The following is a 17,061-nucleotide window of genomic DNA, read 5'->3' as shown; positions in this document are numbered from 1 at the left end:
AAAGTGCGTGTTTTGAATCCTGGCCAAGGAAGCGGCCGAGCAGGTCTGGAACGATTTACCGACAAGACTACTACTACGACGAAAAAATTCCGGGCGATTTATGAACCGGGCCCAGTCCCCGCCCGGTTAATTACTAGAAAATTGCTGTCATTCAAATTGACCCATAACTTTTAAAGGCGGCAGAAATTACAGAAATTGACAAGACGATAGTTTTATCGCCTTGGTAGGGTTACATGATATGATCGGCGCAACTAGCTTAAACGGTTTTAAACATTTCATAAGGTTACTGTCTTTTTACATTTTATGTTACGTTACAACTATGTTATCCAATACAATTGATATGAGGCGCGTTTAAATTGATGTCAGTGTTTTTGTTTAAATTAAACGTAAATTGATTGTATACTCCAAAATGGTTCTAATAAGCCAGAGGCTCGTGCGACTTTAAGCATACCACGCATACACATCAACACATGTTGTTCCACTGTTGCCAACTTCACTGCAGTCAATCCAATCCTGTCCGTACCATATCTGCAATTCCTGGTTGCGTGACACATTCAGCTGATTGGACAGGACGGGGAAAACAAGCTCTGGAGATGTGTGGTCAGTTCCATCAAGACTGTAAAAGTGATTTTTGCTGCCACAATCACTGTGTGCTTTCAAGTCTCCGGCAGGAGGCAGAACGGCGTCTTTATTGGCATTTGTGATGATGGTCAATAAACCGTTATTGCCATACACTGCTGAATTTCTACAGCTCCAGTAGGATGCACTATAAGCTGAGTTGCATTTGATCGACCCCGATTTGTGGATGAGCTTCATTGTCTTAAGACGTCCACTCTTTGTGGTGTTGAAGGCACCATACTGGTTACGTCGCGCTCCAAAGGAAACAGGCTCAGTGTTTATCTTCTGCCAGTTATCTGAAATTTTAACCAAACGAAAACACCACATCACTCCTAATTAAGTTGTGATCTCCAAATCTAGTTGAAAGCTCAGTCCAATTCACTATCACTTGAAACAATTGAAAACAAAAAGTGCCCGAAAGCTGGCTAGCCGGGTAGAGAATAATATATAGTTCGATGCCCAGTAAAGAGTAAGAAGTGAGGAGGGCAGTGTAGCCGAGTGGTTTAGGGCGCTGGTGATGTAATCGGGAGGTCCCTGGTTCAACCCCTAAACCCTGCCACTAACTGGATTTTTTTCTCGGTCGTCCCGAGTTCACATCCTCGGTCATGCTTTGTATATAGCCAACTGGTTTGCCTCCTGCTAGTTGGGATTTTTAACTATGTTAAGTTCATTTAAAATATTTGTTTTCTCTGTTTTAGTGGCATGCCTGTAAACTAGCTATCTTGAAGAGATATGAAGCTAAATGCATGACCACTATAAACAACATTTACATTTACAAGTAGCCGTATGTTTGATGCTAATAGCATTTCTGCAAGAAGTTATACACCAGACACTGATACGCCAATACATTCGAAAATGGAAATGCCATACGCTATAATCTAAGAACATTTACAAGAATATTTTCAGCCTAAAAACGTAGGAAAAATAAGAATATTCAGTTTGGGCAGAAAATTTTCCTCTTAGAAAAAAAGAGTAGAGTGTATAATGTGTTTACTCTGAGACATTGGTCCTCCTGCATTATGGTCATCTCCTAGAGTAATTTATACCAGAAATAAAACACTTTCTTCGTCTTCGTGTACGAACACAAAGAATGCCTCGTAGACTACAAGCTATCGCTGTCAGGCTCTTTTCGCCTTATGGAGGCGTTAAAAGGTTATGCCGTACCTTCACAGCGAACCAGGATTGTCTGTCCATTCCCATCAGAGTATATCCAGTAATCCGCGTTAACCATCGCATTTCCTTCACTGGCCTTGATCTCACTGCAAGATTCGGCAGGAAGCTCCGGAATAGAACCAAGACGGACTGCGTGATTAAAAAATAAACCTCCGTAAAAGCAGTTGTAAAATTTGCAAGATCATGCTTTATTAAATGCAAGCGAGAAGAAAATAAGTTACATAAGATATACTTTGTAGTTCAGGGAACAAATACGACTCCCTCAGAATCGGTGTTAATTTAGTTTATAGCAGGGGTCTAATTCTCGCGCCTTACTTTGTTACTGCAGACATGGATATGAGAGCGAGGTTCCAATGGCGATCAGACAAGATGTGACCGTTAGTGGGATGCACAAAATTTTGCCTCAAGGAATGCTACAAATGTTAATAACCCTTAATGTCGCTTCTTCGCATTCATGTAACGTGACACCAAGGTGTCATCTAAAAACAAACTCCAGTTTTTTGGGGCCTTCAAAATGGCTGAGTCGCCGCGTTTGATAAGATAAGTAAACAAATAAAATTAAGCGTACCTCTGTTTTTTGCCTGTTTCACGTAGTACCTTATCCGATCCGGCATAAAATCTTCTGGTCTTGCTTCCTTGGTTCGATTATTCAGTTCACAGACGTTTTGACCAATGACGACGTTGTAGCTTTGACACGTGACGTCTTCAGCGCACTTGAAATAGCAACCTTTGTGCCATCCAATCTTGCATGTTTTAAACGTGTGACCTCTGAGGAACATTCCTCTTACGGAATATGTCGCTGAATCACCGCATTGGCCAACAGCTTCAACTATACCAATCCGGGACATCAGGAACGCAATTGAGAGCCAGAACTTTGGATTCATATTGGAATGAGTACGTCAGTGCCTTAGCTACGAGCAAAAATAAATACAGCTTAACAACAATGTTTAAAAGGGGATGTTATTCATCGGGCGTGGCCGATTTATAGTTTACCCTTTGGTCGTCCTAGAGCATAGTCTCCTGTCGGCCAAAAAGACGGGGATAGCTAGGGGTTGCTACAAAACCGCTACGGGTGACGCATACCGCAATGGTTTTCATTTTAGTTTTGACAGGAAATCGTTGCAGGCACACTTGGTCGACTTTTGGGTTAATGTGTAATCAGGTTGTGTTTTTTTGCTTCGGCGGAAGGACAGAGAAAAAAGCTTACGGGGCAAAGTACAGTATGGGGCCCAGTTCTCGGCCACTTTTGACGTAAACTTGTATTTCTTACCTCAGAAGAACCGCAGGAACTTGAAATTTCTCCCAGAGCTAGCTACATTATTCAGCTTTTTGGTGTAAAGCTATCGACCGGTCAAAAATTAATTTGCCCGAGCAATAAAAAAAATAAAAGCTCCATTTGTGGGCCCAGTTCTCGGCCACCTTGGCCCAGTTCTCGGCCACTAAAAAGCTTGTGCGTAATTATCTTTAAAAAAAAAAGCTCAATTAATTTTCACAGTCATAAAATCACTCTGTAAACCTATTTATGTTATATCGATCCCAAATTATTTTTATGAGGCTTTGTTTTACTTTAGAAAAGAAGGATTTTAACGCGCCTAGTTGCCTATGTGCAGGTTCTGGCAAAACCGCATTGTGTGACCCGTGCATTTAGATGGTTTATTTTGCAGTGAAAAGGTTTTGAAAGATTTAGGTGTTGTAGAAATAATAGACAAGACAAGAGTCAGCTTAAAACTTAGAGATAAGATTGAACTTTGATGTAATGTATATGAAATGATTCATATATGAACTGCGGATGTATATGAGAGTGATAAATGATCGTCGCAGTGAATTTCCAATTTAAGCAATTGGAATAAAGAAGCCTGAAAAAAAATTCAGGGCTTCAACGGCATTCGAACCCGTGACCTCCGCGTTACCGGTGCGATGCTCTACCAACTGAGCTATTGAAGCCACACATTGGGAGCGAGGTCAATTGTGAGTTCATATTTTCCCGTGAGAGGAGTGAAATGATGTAATGTATATGAAATGATTCATATATGAACTGCGGATGTATATGAGAGTGATAAATGATCGTCGCAGTGAATTTCCAATTTAAGCAATTGGAATAAAGAAGCCTCTCAGTAGCCTCTTGGTAGAGCATCGCACCGGTAACGCGGAGGTCACGGGTTCGAATCCCGTTGAAGCCCTGAATTTTTTTTCAGGCTTCTTTATTCCAATTGCTTAAATTGGAAATTCACTGCGACGATCATTTATCACTCTCAAGATTGAACTTTATTTTTAAAACATTTATTTCTTTCATTCTGGCAGCAGCAGATGAAATTATATTAAAAACCAAGCGCTAAGCTGTGATAGCGAGCAGGGTGGCCGAGAACTGGCAAATACGCAAACGTCGCAAGAAAAAATTTCGAAGTAAATTAAGACCAAAAAATACAACGGTTCAACGAAAAGTTAACTAAAGCAGAAAGCTGAATTATTCTACGTTTCACATGCAAAAATTTACTCGTATGGTGGGGGCTTTTGGATAAAATACGAATTTAACTACATCCATGAATTTTAAGGAGCCGTAAACAAACAAATTTTTTGGGAATGCAAATTCACCTACCTACGCGTAAACTCGACGTGTGAGCTTTCTATATCGAATTGAACGATCAAACTCAAGATACTTAAAGCACATGAATCAGTCTATCGTTTGAAGGAAATACCTTTTTCTTTTAATTCAACTGGAGTGTGAAAAAACGCGTTAAACACAAAGTGGCCGAGAACTGGACCCGGCCGAGAACTGGGCCCCATACTGTACTGATATTCACCATTGTGAAATTGCACTTACTTTGACAAGTTAAAGTTATTTTTGTAAATGAAAAAGGTAACGTCATTGATGTCACGCAGTGTTTTTTTAGCAAACTAGATGGTTTGCTGGTTTCTGACTATGAATTGGGGTGTGATCTTGCGGTATATTTTTTGAGCTGACTCCGCCGTAAAACTTTTTTATTTATTTAGCAAGAACTGTGTCGTCAAGTCGTTTGTCACAAAGAGTAGAATGTTTGTACAGCATGTTTTGGAATTATTTTAGATTTGGTTAGTAAGACGCTTCTGAAGACCTGAGCAAAACATTGGGAATGTACAGTATTAATAGCATACTATTCGCGACAGTCCCTTTCACGCTCGCTAATAAGAGATGGAGATATGCGACCGCGCTTTGGTAAGTTGGAAGCGGAAATGGAAAGGGTGAGGGAGGGTGGGAAAAGAAAAAGCACGGTAGCATAGAGAGGCAAGCGCGAAAGGAATAACAACAGGTCTTGGCCACAACAGCCCGGATTCTTACGCGAACAGGGCCGAAATGAGATGCAGGGCTCTTATTTATACTCGCTCTTGTAAGGGACTGGTGCGAATAGCATACTATTCGCGACAGTCCCTTTCACGCTCGCTAATAAGAGATGGAGATATGCTCCCGCGCTCAGAAGTCTGCGCATTACATGGCGCAAAACCAGATGACCCAAGACATCGCCAATACTCAAACCCAAAGACCCAAAACTCAAACCATAAAAATCCTTCCCAGCAACCCATAACTGAAGACGAAAGGCTAGCAAGACACTAACCAATCTAGCTGACAAGGTCTAAACTAGGTTCCAGGGGCTAAAGTTCGCTATCCACGGCCTAAGGCTGATACTTTTTCACACAAACAAAACATACAACAACTGAGGCTAGACTGCCTTCCCTTGGGTGGCAGAACTTGAAGTACTGAAAATCCAGGATAAATAAGATGGCACAGGACAAAAAGATCTGGCGCTGGAAATACACGAGAGAACCCACCCAAGGGATGGCAGCCTGAGCGTCAGTAATCCGACTAGGGCATTAGACACCCTTTCAGGCTACCATGGGAAGAAAAGGAAAGAAAAATGGCCCGGGACAGGACGCGCAGTTATCTAAGCAAAAGTTCGCTATCCCCCGTTTGTGAGGCAAAGCACACTAACACACTAAGAACACACTAAGAAGGCACTGCACAAACCCGATGTTTGCGAGGCGAAGCACACTAACAACAATAAACGTGTGCAAACGGAAAGCACTGCACAAACCCGATGTTTGCGAGGCAAAGCACACTAACATAACAGATAAACGTGTGCAAAAAAAAGCACTGCACAAACCCGATGTTTGCGAGGCAAAGCACACTACCATAACAAATATTCGTGTGCAAAAGGAAAGCACTGCACAAACCCGATGTTTGCGAGGCAAAGCACACTAACATAACAAATATTCGTGTGAAAAAGAAAAGCACTGCACAAACCCGATGTTTGTGAGGCGAAGCACACCAACATAACAAATATTCGTGTGCAAAAGGAAAGCACTGCACAAACCCGATGTTTGCGAGGCGAAGCACACCAACATAACAGATAAACGTGTGCAAACTGAAAACGAAGGAAGGCACTGCACAAACCCGATGTTTGCGAGGCGAAGCACACTAACAACAATAAACGTGTGCAAACGGAAAGCACTGCACAAATCCGATGTTTGCGAGGCGAAGCACACTAACATAACAAAATAAACGTGTGCAAACGGAAAGCACTACACAAACCCGATGTTTGTGAGGCGAAGCACACCAACATAACAAATATTCGTGTGCAAAAGGAAAGCACTGCACAAACCCGATGTTTGCGAGGCGAAGCACACCAACATAACAGATAAACGTGTGCAAAAACGAAGGAAGGCACTGCACAAACCCGAAGTTTGCGAGGCGAAGCACACTGACAACAATAAACGTGTGCAAACGGAAAGCACTGCACAAATCCGATGTTTGCGAGGCGAAGCACACTAACATAACAAAATAAACGTGTGCAAACGGAAAGCACTACACAAACCCGATGTTTGTGAGGCGAAGCACACCAACATAACAAATATTCGTGTGCAAAAGGAAAGCACTGCACAAACCCGATGTTTGCGAGGCGAAGCACACCAACATAACAGATAAACGTGTGCAAAAATGAAGGAAGGCACTGCACAAACCCGATGTTTGCGAGGCGAAGCACACTAACAACAATAAACGTGTGCACTGAAACGGAAAGCACTGCACAAACCCGATGTTTGCGAGGCGAAGCACACTAACATAACAAAATAAACGTGTGCAAACGGAAAGCACTGCACAAACCCGATGTTTGTGAGGCGAAGCACACTAACATAACAGATAAACGTGTGCAAAAATGAAGGAAGGCACTGCACAAACCCGATGTTTGCGAGGCGAAGCACACCAACATAACAAATATTCGTGTGCAAAAGGAAAGCACTGCACAAACCCGATGTTTGCGAGGCGAAGCACACCAACATAACAGATAAACGTGTGCAAAAATGAAGGAAGGCACTGCACAAACCCGATGTTTGCGAGGCGAAGCACACTAACAACAATAAACGTGTACACTGAAACGGAAAGCACTACACAAACCCGATGTTTGCGAGGCGAAGCACACTAACATAACAAAATAAACGTGTGCAAACGGAAAGCACTGCACAAACCCGATGTTTGTGAGGCGAAGCACACTAACATAACAAAATAAACGTGTGCAAACGGAAAGCACTGCACAAACCCGATGTTTGCGAGGCGAAGCACACTGACATAACAAATACACTGAATAAACGTGTGCAAAATGTGTTGGAAGCCGACCGACGGGAAAAGCACTTCACAAACCCGGAGTTTGCTAGGCGAAGCACGCATAAAATAAACATTCACAACAGTGCAAGCGTGCAAACTTTAAGCGAGGGAACCGAGGAAAAAGCGCTGCACAAACAAGAGCTAACTAGGGAACACGTGGTATTAAAAAACAAGCCAGTAAATGACAAAAACAGATAAATACACAACGCTACTTAACCAGATAGTGCCGGACTTGGGACTGGATAGCTGCAGAAGTGTAAAGGCGTCGAAGAAATGCTTAAGCTTGAAAGACAGCGGCCAAAACGGAGTTTAACATTTGCTTTTACAACACATAGGTAACAGAAGCTAAGGATTCTTACGCGAACTTCAAAATGAGAACTTGGATTTTGTTGTAATTAAATTTTATCGCGGATTGGATGCATAATATCACGGCTTTGAAAGTCTTCAAATAATTAGAAAGGTTCCTTTCTTCCTTTTGATCTTATTGTTATTTTCATTTATTTTCATGTATTGATTATTCGAAAGTGGTTTTCGTTGATACGAAAAAAAAAAACGGGTTTTCACTGAATTGCTTGAAGTATTTTTAGACGTGATAATATTGGCTTAATCAAATTACATTGTGCACGAAATATTTGTTATTCTTTTGTCTTGAAACTTTGAGGAAATTGAAATTTTTGTTTGACAGTAGTGTATGAAAGGCATTTTATAGAACTGAATAAAAAATAAGAAACATTGATAAAGGTTATTTCAAAGATTTATTTTGCCTGATTTTGAAGGGTTTCAGGAGTTTTAAAGAGTGCTGGTAAACGGCTGTATCTTGTTTGTGATTACGGACCTTATTTAGTTTCGAACGCTCTAATTTTTGAAAGGTTAAAACAGGTTAAAACCGGGCGGTTTCATGAGTTTTTGGGTAGAAAGGTACGGTGGTGGTCAAAAAAAATGTTTAGAAAGGAATGACTGTAGTAGCACGTAAGTCGGAGGTTTGCGTGAGTCACGGGGTATAGTATGCGTGCCGAGCTGGATTTCCGGCGTCATAACGGCATGTTTTGTTAATCGGGCGTGGCCGATTTATAGTTTACCCTTTGGTCGTCCTAGACGATAGTCTCCTGTCGGCTAAAAATTACTGGGATAGCCTGGACCAATTGGTTTCATTTCAGTTTTGACAGTAAATCGTTGTAGGAATACTGGGTCGACTTTTGGGCTAATCTGCAATCTGGTTTTCTTCTTTGCTTCGGCGGGAGGACAGAGGAAAAAGCTTAAGGGGTAAAGTACTAATAATCACCATTGTGAAACTGTAGTTGCTTTGACAAGTTGAAGCTATTTTTGTAAATAAAAGGGGTAACGTCATTGATGTCACGCAATGTTTTTGTGGGAAACTTTTGAAACTAGACGCTTTGCAGGTTTGTACAAGTAGCAGTGTGATCTGGCGGTACATTTTTTTGAGGCGGACTCCACTTTAAAACTATTTTTTATATATTTAGCAAGAAGTATGTCGATTTTCATTTCCGCACAGTTGGGCGTCAAAGTCACCTGTCACAAAGATTAGAATGTTTGCACAACTTGGTTTGGATATATTTTAGATTTGACTAGTGACGTTAGTAAGACACTTCTCAAGACATCAGCAAAACATTGGCAGTGTACAGTATTGGTGTGAACTTGAATGAATTTTTTACGAGATCAGTAAAGCTATCGAATAAAAAGATGACTTGAAAATGAAAACTTCGAATAATTATAATTAAATACCAATTGAATTTTAGATGAGAAATTCCGAAAGTGACATCTGTGTTTAAAATAGGAATTTTTGTACAACTTAAAGTTCCTAAAAAAAGACCACATGTTTGGTAAAAATCACAGACAAACATGATCAGGAAAACAAAACAGGCCAATTGGTTTTATTCACGAAAATACAACTTTCTTGAGAATGAGTTTGTAAACAAGACGATGAAATCGAATTACATTTTACACGAAATTTGCATACATTTGAACTTGCAAAAAAGAAGTATCTCTGCCGAGACATAATAGCTATAATTGTTATTTTTTATGCATTAACTATTTGAAAGTGGTTCTCATCGATGAAAACAAAACGGTTTTTCATTCACTGCTTGATGTATTTAATAGACGTGAAAACATTCGCTTAATCAAACAAGACGCTAGCAGAGCGTTCACGCCGGCCCTGGAAGTGACATAGGGGTGGAGGATTAGGGAGGGGATTGGGTACGTATCGGAACACCCGGGTATAAGAGGCTAAAATAAAACATAAAATACACACCTATTGTTTTTAATGTGCCAACCAGAGACCTATTGGCTAGTGAAAAAAAGAGTTATTTTGTTTAACTTGTTGGACATTTATCGAACATTTAAATAACAAAGACAATGTTTGTAAACAAATATCTTCCCTATAAAGAATAAAGAAAAGCTGCCTAGATAAAACTAGGAATATAGACGTGTGTATATAGACGTATACAGTGTGAAGACTTAAATGCAAACAAATAAACAAAATGACCAGTAAACTTAGACAATACTGTGGAACCCGGATATATAAACGATGTACCAAGGGACTGGCGAAACCATATCGTTATATCGGGGAATCGTTAAACGTCTTAAACCGGGATTTCGTTCCGCTGTAGTAGGACTCGCTAATGAAGACTTGTCAAAATATGAAACCATCTCAATGTGGTACTTCTTGGTGCAGAAAAGCGTTTTTCGGGAGTTATTTATGAATCACGGAAGCGTTGCGTGACCACCAGATAGTGGCTGCGAAGGAGACTAGAATATTGTTTACACAACTCTGAAACTACATGGTTCCTTCCAAAAACTGAATTGGTAATACTTTCTTCATTTACTTAACTATTAATGAAACTACTTGTTTGCATTTTTCTGGAGTACTGGAGTAATTTTTTAAATCTTTTATAAAACACAAAACCAAAGTCTGGTTGCCGTTGAAAGATGATCAGATAACACCGCGTCTGTCTCGAAAACAAAGATCGATGACCCTTCAAAACCTAAAATACCGAACTAAAGATGGACAAATGAAAGAAACTTGAAAGAAACATTATTTCAGATTAATTTTCATAGAAGATGAAGCAACGAAATGTATTCAAAAGGTCTCAAAAGCGTCAATTTTAAAACTCGTGAAACAACCATTGCACGCTTAAATTAAATTTATTCACGCAAAAGCATTTCTTGTACTGCAGCGGACGGCTTTTGCATTATAATTTTTTACTTGACTACTTTTACTGATCCTTCTAAAAATGCCATCTAAAATTCAAAGCAATAATATACATAACATTTGCTTTCTAAAGTCTCGAGATGCCGCAGAAAGTCCTTGATCAAGTCCATGATTTGTATTCAAAACACACTGCGTCGCGACACAGTCTTCGCGGCCCCGAAAGAAAGATGGATTTCTTAACACTAGCATAGCATAACAAACAAGACCTTGAAAGTTTGTAATCCGTTCCGTGGAACAAAAGACTCCGCATCAAGGACTTCACTTGCAATGGCGACTTTTCCCTGTCGAGGTCAAGCAGATGGTACGCAAAGCACAATGGGATTACGTCACTCGATTGCGCAATTTTGCAGATTTGTGACTACGAAAGAAATCAAGCCCATTTTACTACTCCTGGCCTCCAGCCGGAGTAATTACATTCTGCACGAAATATTTTGTATCCATTTGTCCCGAAACTTTGAGGAAATTGAAATCTTTGTGGACAGTACTGCATAAAAGCAGTTTATAGAATTGAATAAAAAGATAAGAACCATATTGATAAAGGAAATTTTAAAACTTTATTTTGGTTCATTTTGACGAAATTCAGGATTTTCAAAGACTGCCAGTAAACGGCTGTATGGTAGCGGGCAGAAGTCGGTTTGTTCTGAATTTTTCAATACGGTATACAAGTTACAGGTCAATAAACAGACCCTCTGTACAGTAAAAAACGTTTTGGGAACAAACCATTGTGAACTCATTTTCTATGTTGATCAGTAAAAATCCTTAGTACGACATGGGGTTTGTTATCAAGTTTGTTAGTACGTTAATACTGCAAGGTGTATAACCTCAGAGAATTATTATCAGTGTGTTTTGTTTTATTAGCGGTTTATACTCTAGGTCTTGGAATGGGAGATCAAAATTAAGGCAAATTTCTGATATTATCTGATTGCTTGGCACAGATTAGTACGATACTGAATTGGTTAGGAAATTTAAACAAACATTAAATTGAATGAGAGTAGAAAGGGAGGGACAGGTGGGGGTGAAAGGCTAAGGAGATGGAAAGGGAGGGAAAATTAAAATCCATGCTTGGTTATATCACGCAACCTTTGACTTCTGTTGTTTTCTCACAAGAACAAAAATTAAGATGGGGTTCTACCTGGCTTTGAATGGAACTTTAAGAGATTTAAAGAAGGGATTGAAGAAAAGAATGGAAACACCTTCAAACAGTTGACCCCCTCGCAAGAGCACTCCGGGTTGTCAAGAGACTGTTTGGTGTCCGTCCACCAATTTTAACTTCAAATTCAAATTTTAAAATCACATTAAATCTTCAATATTTCTTATTTGTCTACATTTTACTAATCCTTTGAGAAAAACTATCGCCTCCCAGACATCCCCCAAAATCGTTCAAAAATTAACAAAATACTGCAAAAAAAAAATATATGGGATAAGTAAAGCTTTTTTGGATTCCTTGAAACGCGGCTGAAATGGTTTTCAGTGTTTTCCAGCCCTTATACTTTGGGTCAGTACTACTATTCTTCACCAGTTTCTATTACAGTTATGGTATGAAACAAATACCTAATCAATGGTCAATAAGTTGTGATCATTTTCTTGACAATAGTACCTGATTAGGAGTTGTATACTGTTCCATTAAAGTGTAAGGACTGGAAAATACTGAAATGCGTCAGCCACCTAAAGCGTTGGCAAAATTGGTCTTCAGGTAAAACCCCGCCTTTATTAAAAGGCTGCACTTTGCTAAGTGTTACAAATTTATATTTTCTAGACGTCTAGTTCAATCGTTTATTTGTATTGTGCGAAATATATTTTTATAAATTGAGATAATTTATGTCATTAAGTAATAATGCAATCTTGAAAACATTCCAGATTTTCATTATTAAATAGAAACACGAAAAATTCAAATTTGGGTAAACAAGCCTGTCAAAATGACGTTGCCATGGTGATTTCAAGTTACTGGCACAATAACTAATCCTACCAAATTATTGCGAGATAAATTTTCGATAAACGCGCAAAGTTTGGCAGCGTTTGGTTGAATCTTGAAAAAGTTATAAGCGTCAAAAGTCAACGAGGGCCTCAAAAGCCCCCCCCGGCCTGAATAGGTTTAAGTGACTGTTTTTGCAGTGATTTTTACTGTACTGTACCCTGCCTTTCAAGTCAAAACAGATAGCTAATTATTAAGCGCCCGATTTTAAGCTTCTCAAGCTTCTTGTTGATATTTGTTATCACTGCTATCGACATTAAAGGTGTGTTTTTCAGGGACTGCGTAGGTGGAGGGGCTGGTAGGGCTATAGCCCTACCACTTTTTTGGTTGGGTTAATGTTTTAGGGCTCCGGATGAAAAGGATAATGTAAATTATTGATTTAGCTGTTTAGGCAAGCCTAAAAGCGGAGCTCCCCATTTTTAAAAAATCTTAACCTTGCCTACACGGAATCTATCGAAACTGCGTTAAGAAAGTAAAAACATCATGAAATTGTCTGTCATAAAATCAGGCTGACCAATTCAGTATAGGTTGTTAGCTTGTATCAGGGTCCTGTCTCTTTCTTCAGCGGACTTGATCTATGCAGTGGCTAGCTTTGTTTTAACACAAACATTTGCTAAAGTTAAGCCCATTGTATTCTTGATAATAACAGCCGCAGATTCAACAGCGAACAACAAAAACACGCAAACTGGACTTGCACAAGGAATATCATTCGCATTTATTTCGGGTCTCCTCGTAAACCGTTTTAGTCTTCCGTTATTTGGAAAAAAATTGTGTAAGAAAGTTCTCTGTCGCTCTATTTACTCGCGGTTTCATTTAGCCTACACAGTGAACACCGCACAACAAATTTTCCCGCGTATTCATATCACAACTTCGTTTAGATCTAACTGAAACGTCCACATCATCCAGTCGATAGAAGATAACGTCAATTGCTCGTTTTACAGTTACAAAATATGCGACCAGAGACCAATAAAATTAAAATTTAACCGTGTAGCAATTGAACGAGAGCCACATTTTTTGCGTAAAGGCGCATCAAGGTTTCGATACACTTACACATGAAAAAGACAAACAAAATAGAGCAATTGGATAATAAACCTCTCAGATGTTTGCTGTGTATTGTCGCTGAGTAATTTTACCCATTGTCTATATTTTGTCTTGCCCTGCGAGCTTTATTTGCTGTTTGAAAATTCCCCTCCTTTTCTTTAGCCACGGGCGGGAAACCTCCTCACTCCCAGACCTAATCCGTGCGTATGTACGGGGTTGGCGGAGACCCCCAAAATTTCTCGGTTCGATGGATAACCATTATGGATTATCCATCAGGAATTGACGAAAGTAGCTAAAAATACTCAGTTATTGTAAGGCGACTGTTTGAAGTATACATCAAACATATACATTTGGTATACTTCATTTTCAAGGCAGAATCTGATACCAGATATTCCATCGTCTTACGTACTGTATTTATTAACAAAGGGAACTCGAATTTAGTTTCCCCTTCCCAGTTACCCAATTAGTTATTAATGATGTTGCAAGAATTAGGTATCGTCCTGTACGTAGTTTACGATTGCCGAATATTTGTGTTCGCCTGATAATGCGTTGGTGTAAAATTTAGCAATCGGGTGGCATTTAGAGGAACACGGTCTATCGAAGTCTGATTTGGAAGACAAACAATCCTCTGTTTTGAAAACATGCAGATCGAAGTTTGGTTTTTTAATGATGTGATGCTTTGCATTAAGGAATTGAAACCTGAGTTTAATACTCAGAAAGACTCTATTCGCGCCAAACTTTTTACGTGACTTTGCGTGCAAGTATCTTATTGCGTAATCAGAGTCTTAGGAATTCTTTTTACATTTGCATTCGTACCCAATTTTAGTCATTCTGAGTTGATAATGACTTTAAACAAACATCGAAAAGTCTTCGCATTTAAAATGTTTAACTAAGTTGGTTTGAAGCTTTTTAATTTATCGTAATGTTTTATAGTTATTTTGTTTTTTAAATCAGTTCTTTGTTTCAAATTATGATATTGATACGAAAGAAAGGAAAGAAGAAATCAAACTAGTTAACGTTTGAAAACATTTTTAACCAAGGATAAATTTAATTTATCCACACTATATACAAGTTCATTCTGCTCCTAATCAAATTCCCTTTATCTTTTTTGGCTTTGTTATTTTCCCTAAGATAAAGATTCAATAGGCAAAGTTCGAGTTAAAATCTATGGGAAGTTCTTGTTTTAATGAAATTGTTTTTCTCTTAACATTTTCGCTGTTCTCTAGAAATGGGTATAAAGTAAACGAATACTATTTTTTAAGCGACAACTCGTCTCTTTGCGCCTCTTGGCTCAATATACTAGTCAGAAAGTTTATTTCAATTTTTTGAGGTGTCCGCTATTAAAAACGGCGTTTGTATAAGAACGCTCTTTCGATAGCAGAAGTTTTGTAAAAGTAAAAATGATTCGAAAACACCGGTCCGACAAAGATATGTATTCTTTACATACAGCAGGAAATAAACCCTTCATTTCCACGTCTGTATAGAAAGATCCAATTGCATGAGGTGATTTTTTCTTACCTTTTTGCGAATCAGTTATCCCAAATCCGGAGAGTTTCTTTCTTTTGATGTCTTCAGATTATTGTTAAAAATGAAACTCGAAATAAACATGCTGCTACGCGCCACTGTTTCTTTATCATTATTATTACTTTTTCTCTTGACATTTTATAATCTGTCAATCAATCAAATGCCGGAAGTTTGAAAAGGATCTCAAACTTCCCAGCAGGTCAAATCCGCAATGTCGGTTAAAACAAAAAAGTTAGTCAAATTCCTGACGCGGTTTTTATCCAGTGCATTAGTTTTGCTGTACGCGAATAAAATCAATTGTGAAAACGGGCGACTATTCGTGAAATGCTTCATAAAAGTACTTCATTTTAAAGGCAGAAAGTCTCAAAGTGAAGTCAAAAAAATGCTCAGCAAAGAGATATTAAAATTGATGTATTGATTTCCACATTCTTTAATCTTATTGGCTTTGTTGGTCATTTATACAGCAATATATTTTTTCAATCGACATGTTACTTTGTTATTGAATAATTAACAATTATTCTTTGAAATCGAGGTGAATAGTTTACAGAATCTTCAAACATGGCAAATCTAGTTAATCTTCGATAAAATTCTCGTCACAATCTAGCAAAATGGTCCTTTAACACCACTCAAACCTGCAATCTGAATAAAAAACCTGCTTGCAAAACATTTTGACCGTTGAATCAAAGCTTTTGAAGTTCACTTGAATTGAAAATTGAAAGAGCAGTTGGCGAAGGATCCACCTGAAAGTTTGGATTATACTGAATGTGTGCAGAACTGTGGTGAAAACTGGATGTTTTCTTGCACAAAGACGTTTTCCTGAATATTCGTGGAGGATCTTGGTTCAATAACACTTGTTGTTGCTGCCGATAAATCTGCGGTATTCATTTCTGCCGATGCCGGGCGAATAGCGACTTGACGGTAAGCAATTGTTTATCGTTTTAGTACTCGAGTTGTATGGACGTTGTGCTGCAAATTGCGAAATATGTAGTCTTCTCTTACTTTGAAAACCATCAAGCCAAATTTCTTAGCCTTTTTTGTCTTTTCTGGTTCAGCATCTTCTTGTATTCTTAGTATTTGCGATTCAGAAACGCCGGCGAAACGCGAGTTTACGCCGGCCATTTTGTTTCAGTTTGGATCAAGCATTATTCACTCCGTAGGGAGTGAATAATGCTCATTAGCTCGAGATAGCGAACCAATCAGATTGCTTGAAACACCAAGATCACTGAGAGTGTATATACTAATTAAATTTATATTTGCATGATTTCTGTTTTGGTGGAATATCTTTAAACAGAGAAGAAGCTGGAAAATTGGAAAATATAACACCTGTCTTCTGTTTTTGCTCTAGCTGTTTCAATTTAATATATAATATAATTTAATATATATATCTTGTTGAAGGTTTTTAGCTAGATAGCATTCGCCGTCTTTATGATAGAGCATTTTGAATTTCGGAGTTTCACCCCAAACGAGATCAAGATGGCCGCCAGAAGGTTATCACGTTTTCTTAAAAAAATGCCTTATATTCTGCTATTTTAAACAATCTGAACAGCTGTGGTTTTACGAGAAGTGTTTATGTGAATGTTTACTTGTTCATGATGGTGATGTGACTGCTATTTGTAGCAGAATTTAATGCGAGAAGTTTTCATTGATTTTCGGAGTAACGTACAGACCTGAGACTTGGGCAAGTAGTTTATATAGTAGTTTTGTACGATATTCTTGATTTTTTTGACTCAATAGTTTTGGATTCATTTTTTCGCGGCGTGACAGTGAAAACTACCTATTGTGGATAAAGTTTTGCGGAAATGTAGAAAACATCATTCTGCTGCATTATGAAGGTCGTGTTGCCATAAGACTAACACGTATATTGTCGAACAG

General features: G+C 38.8%; 1 protein-coding gene across 1 annotated transcript; it reads right to left on the bottom strand.

The window, feature by feature from the left end:
• Positions 1-294: 294 nt before the first annotated feature.
• LOC144630278 (uncharacterized) lies at positions 295-15,208 on the bottom strand. Its single transcript, XM_078488613.1, has 4 exons — positions 15,184-15,208; positions 2,360-2,702; positions 1,783-1,920; positions 295-914 (listed from the first exon to the last, which is right to left on the bottom strand). Exons 2-4 carry the CDS (start codon positions 2,673-2,675, stop codon positions 442-444), a joined length of 927 nt encoding a protein of 308 aa, XP_078344739.1. The 5' UTR covers positions 2,676-2,702; positions 15,184-15,208; the 3' UTR covers positions 295-441.
• Positions 15,209-17,061: the final 1,853 nt, after the last annotated feature.

The sequence above is a fragment of the Oculina patagonica genome, chromosome 11, assembly GCF_052425735.1.
Source record: "Oculina patagonica isolate OP01 chromosome 11, crgOcupat, whole genome shotgun sequence".
In the NCBI taxonomy this organism is placed as follows: domain Eukaryota; kingdom Metazoa; phylum Cnidaria; class Anthozoa; order Scleractinia; family Oculinidae; genus Oculina; species Oculina patagonica.
The sequence above is the reverse complement of the archived record's forward strand: the minus strand, read 5'-3'. Positions and strand labels throughout refer to the sequence as shown.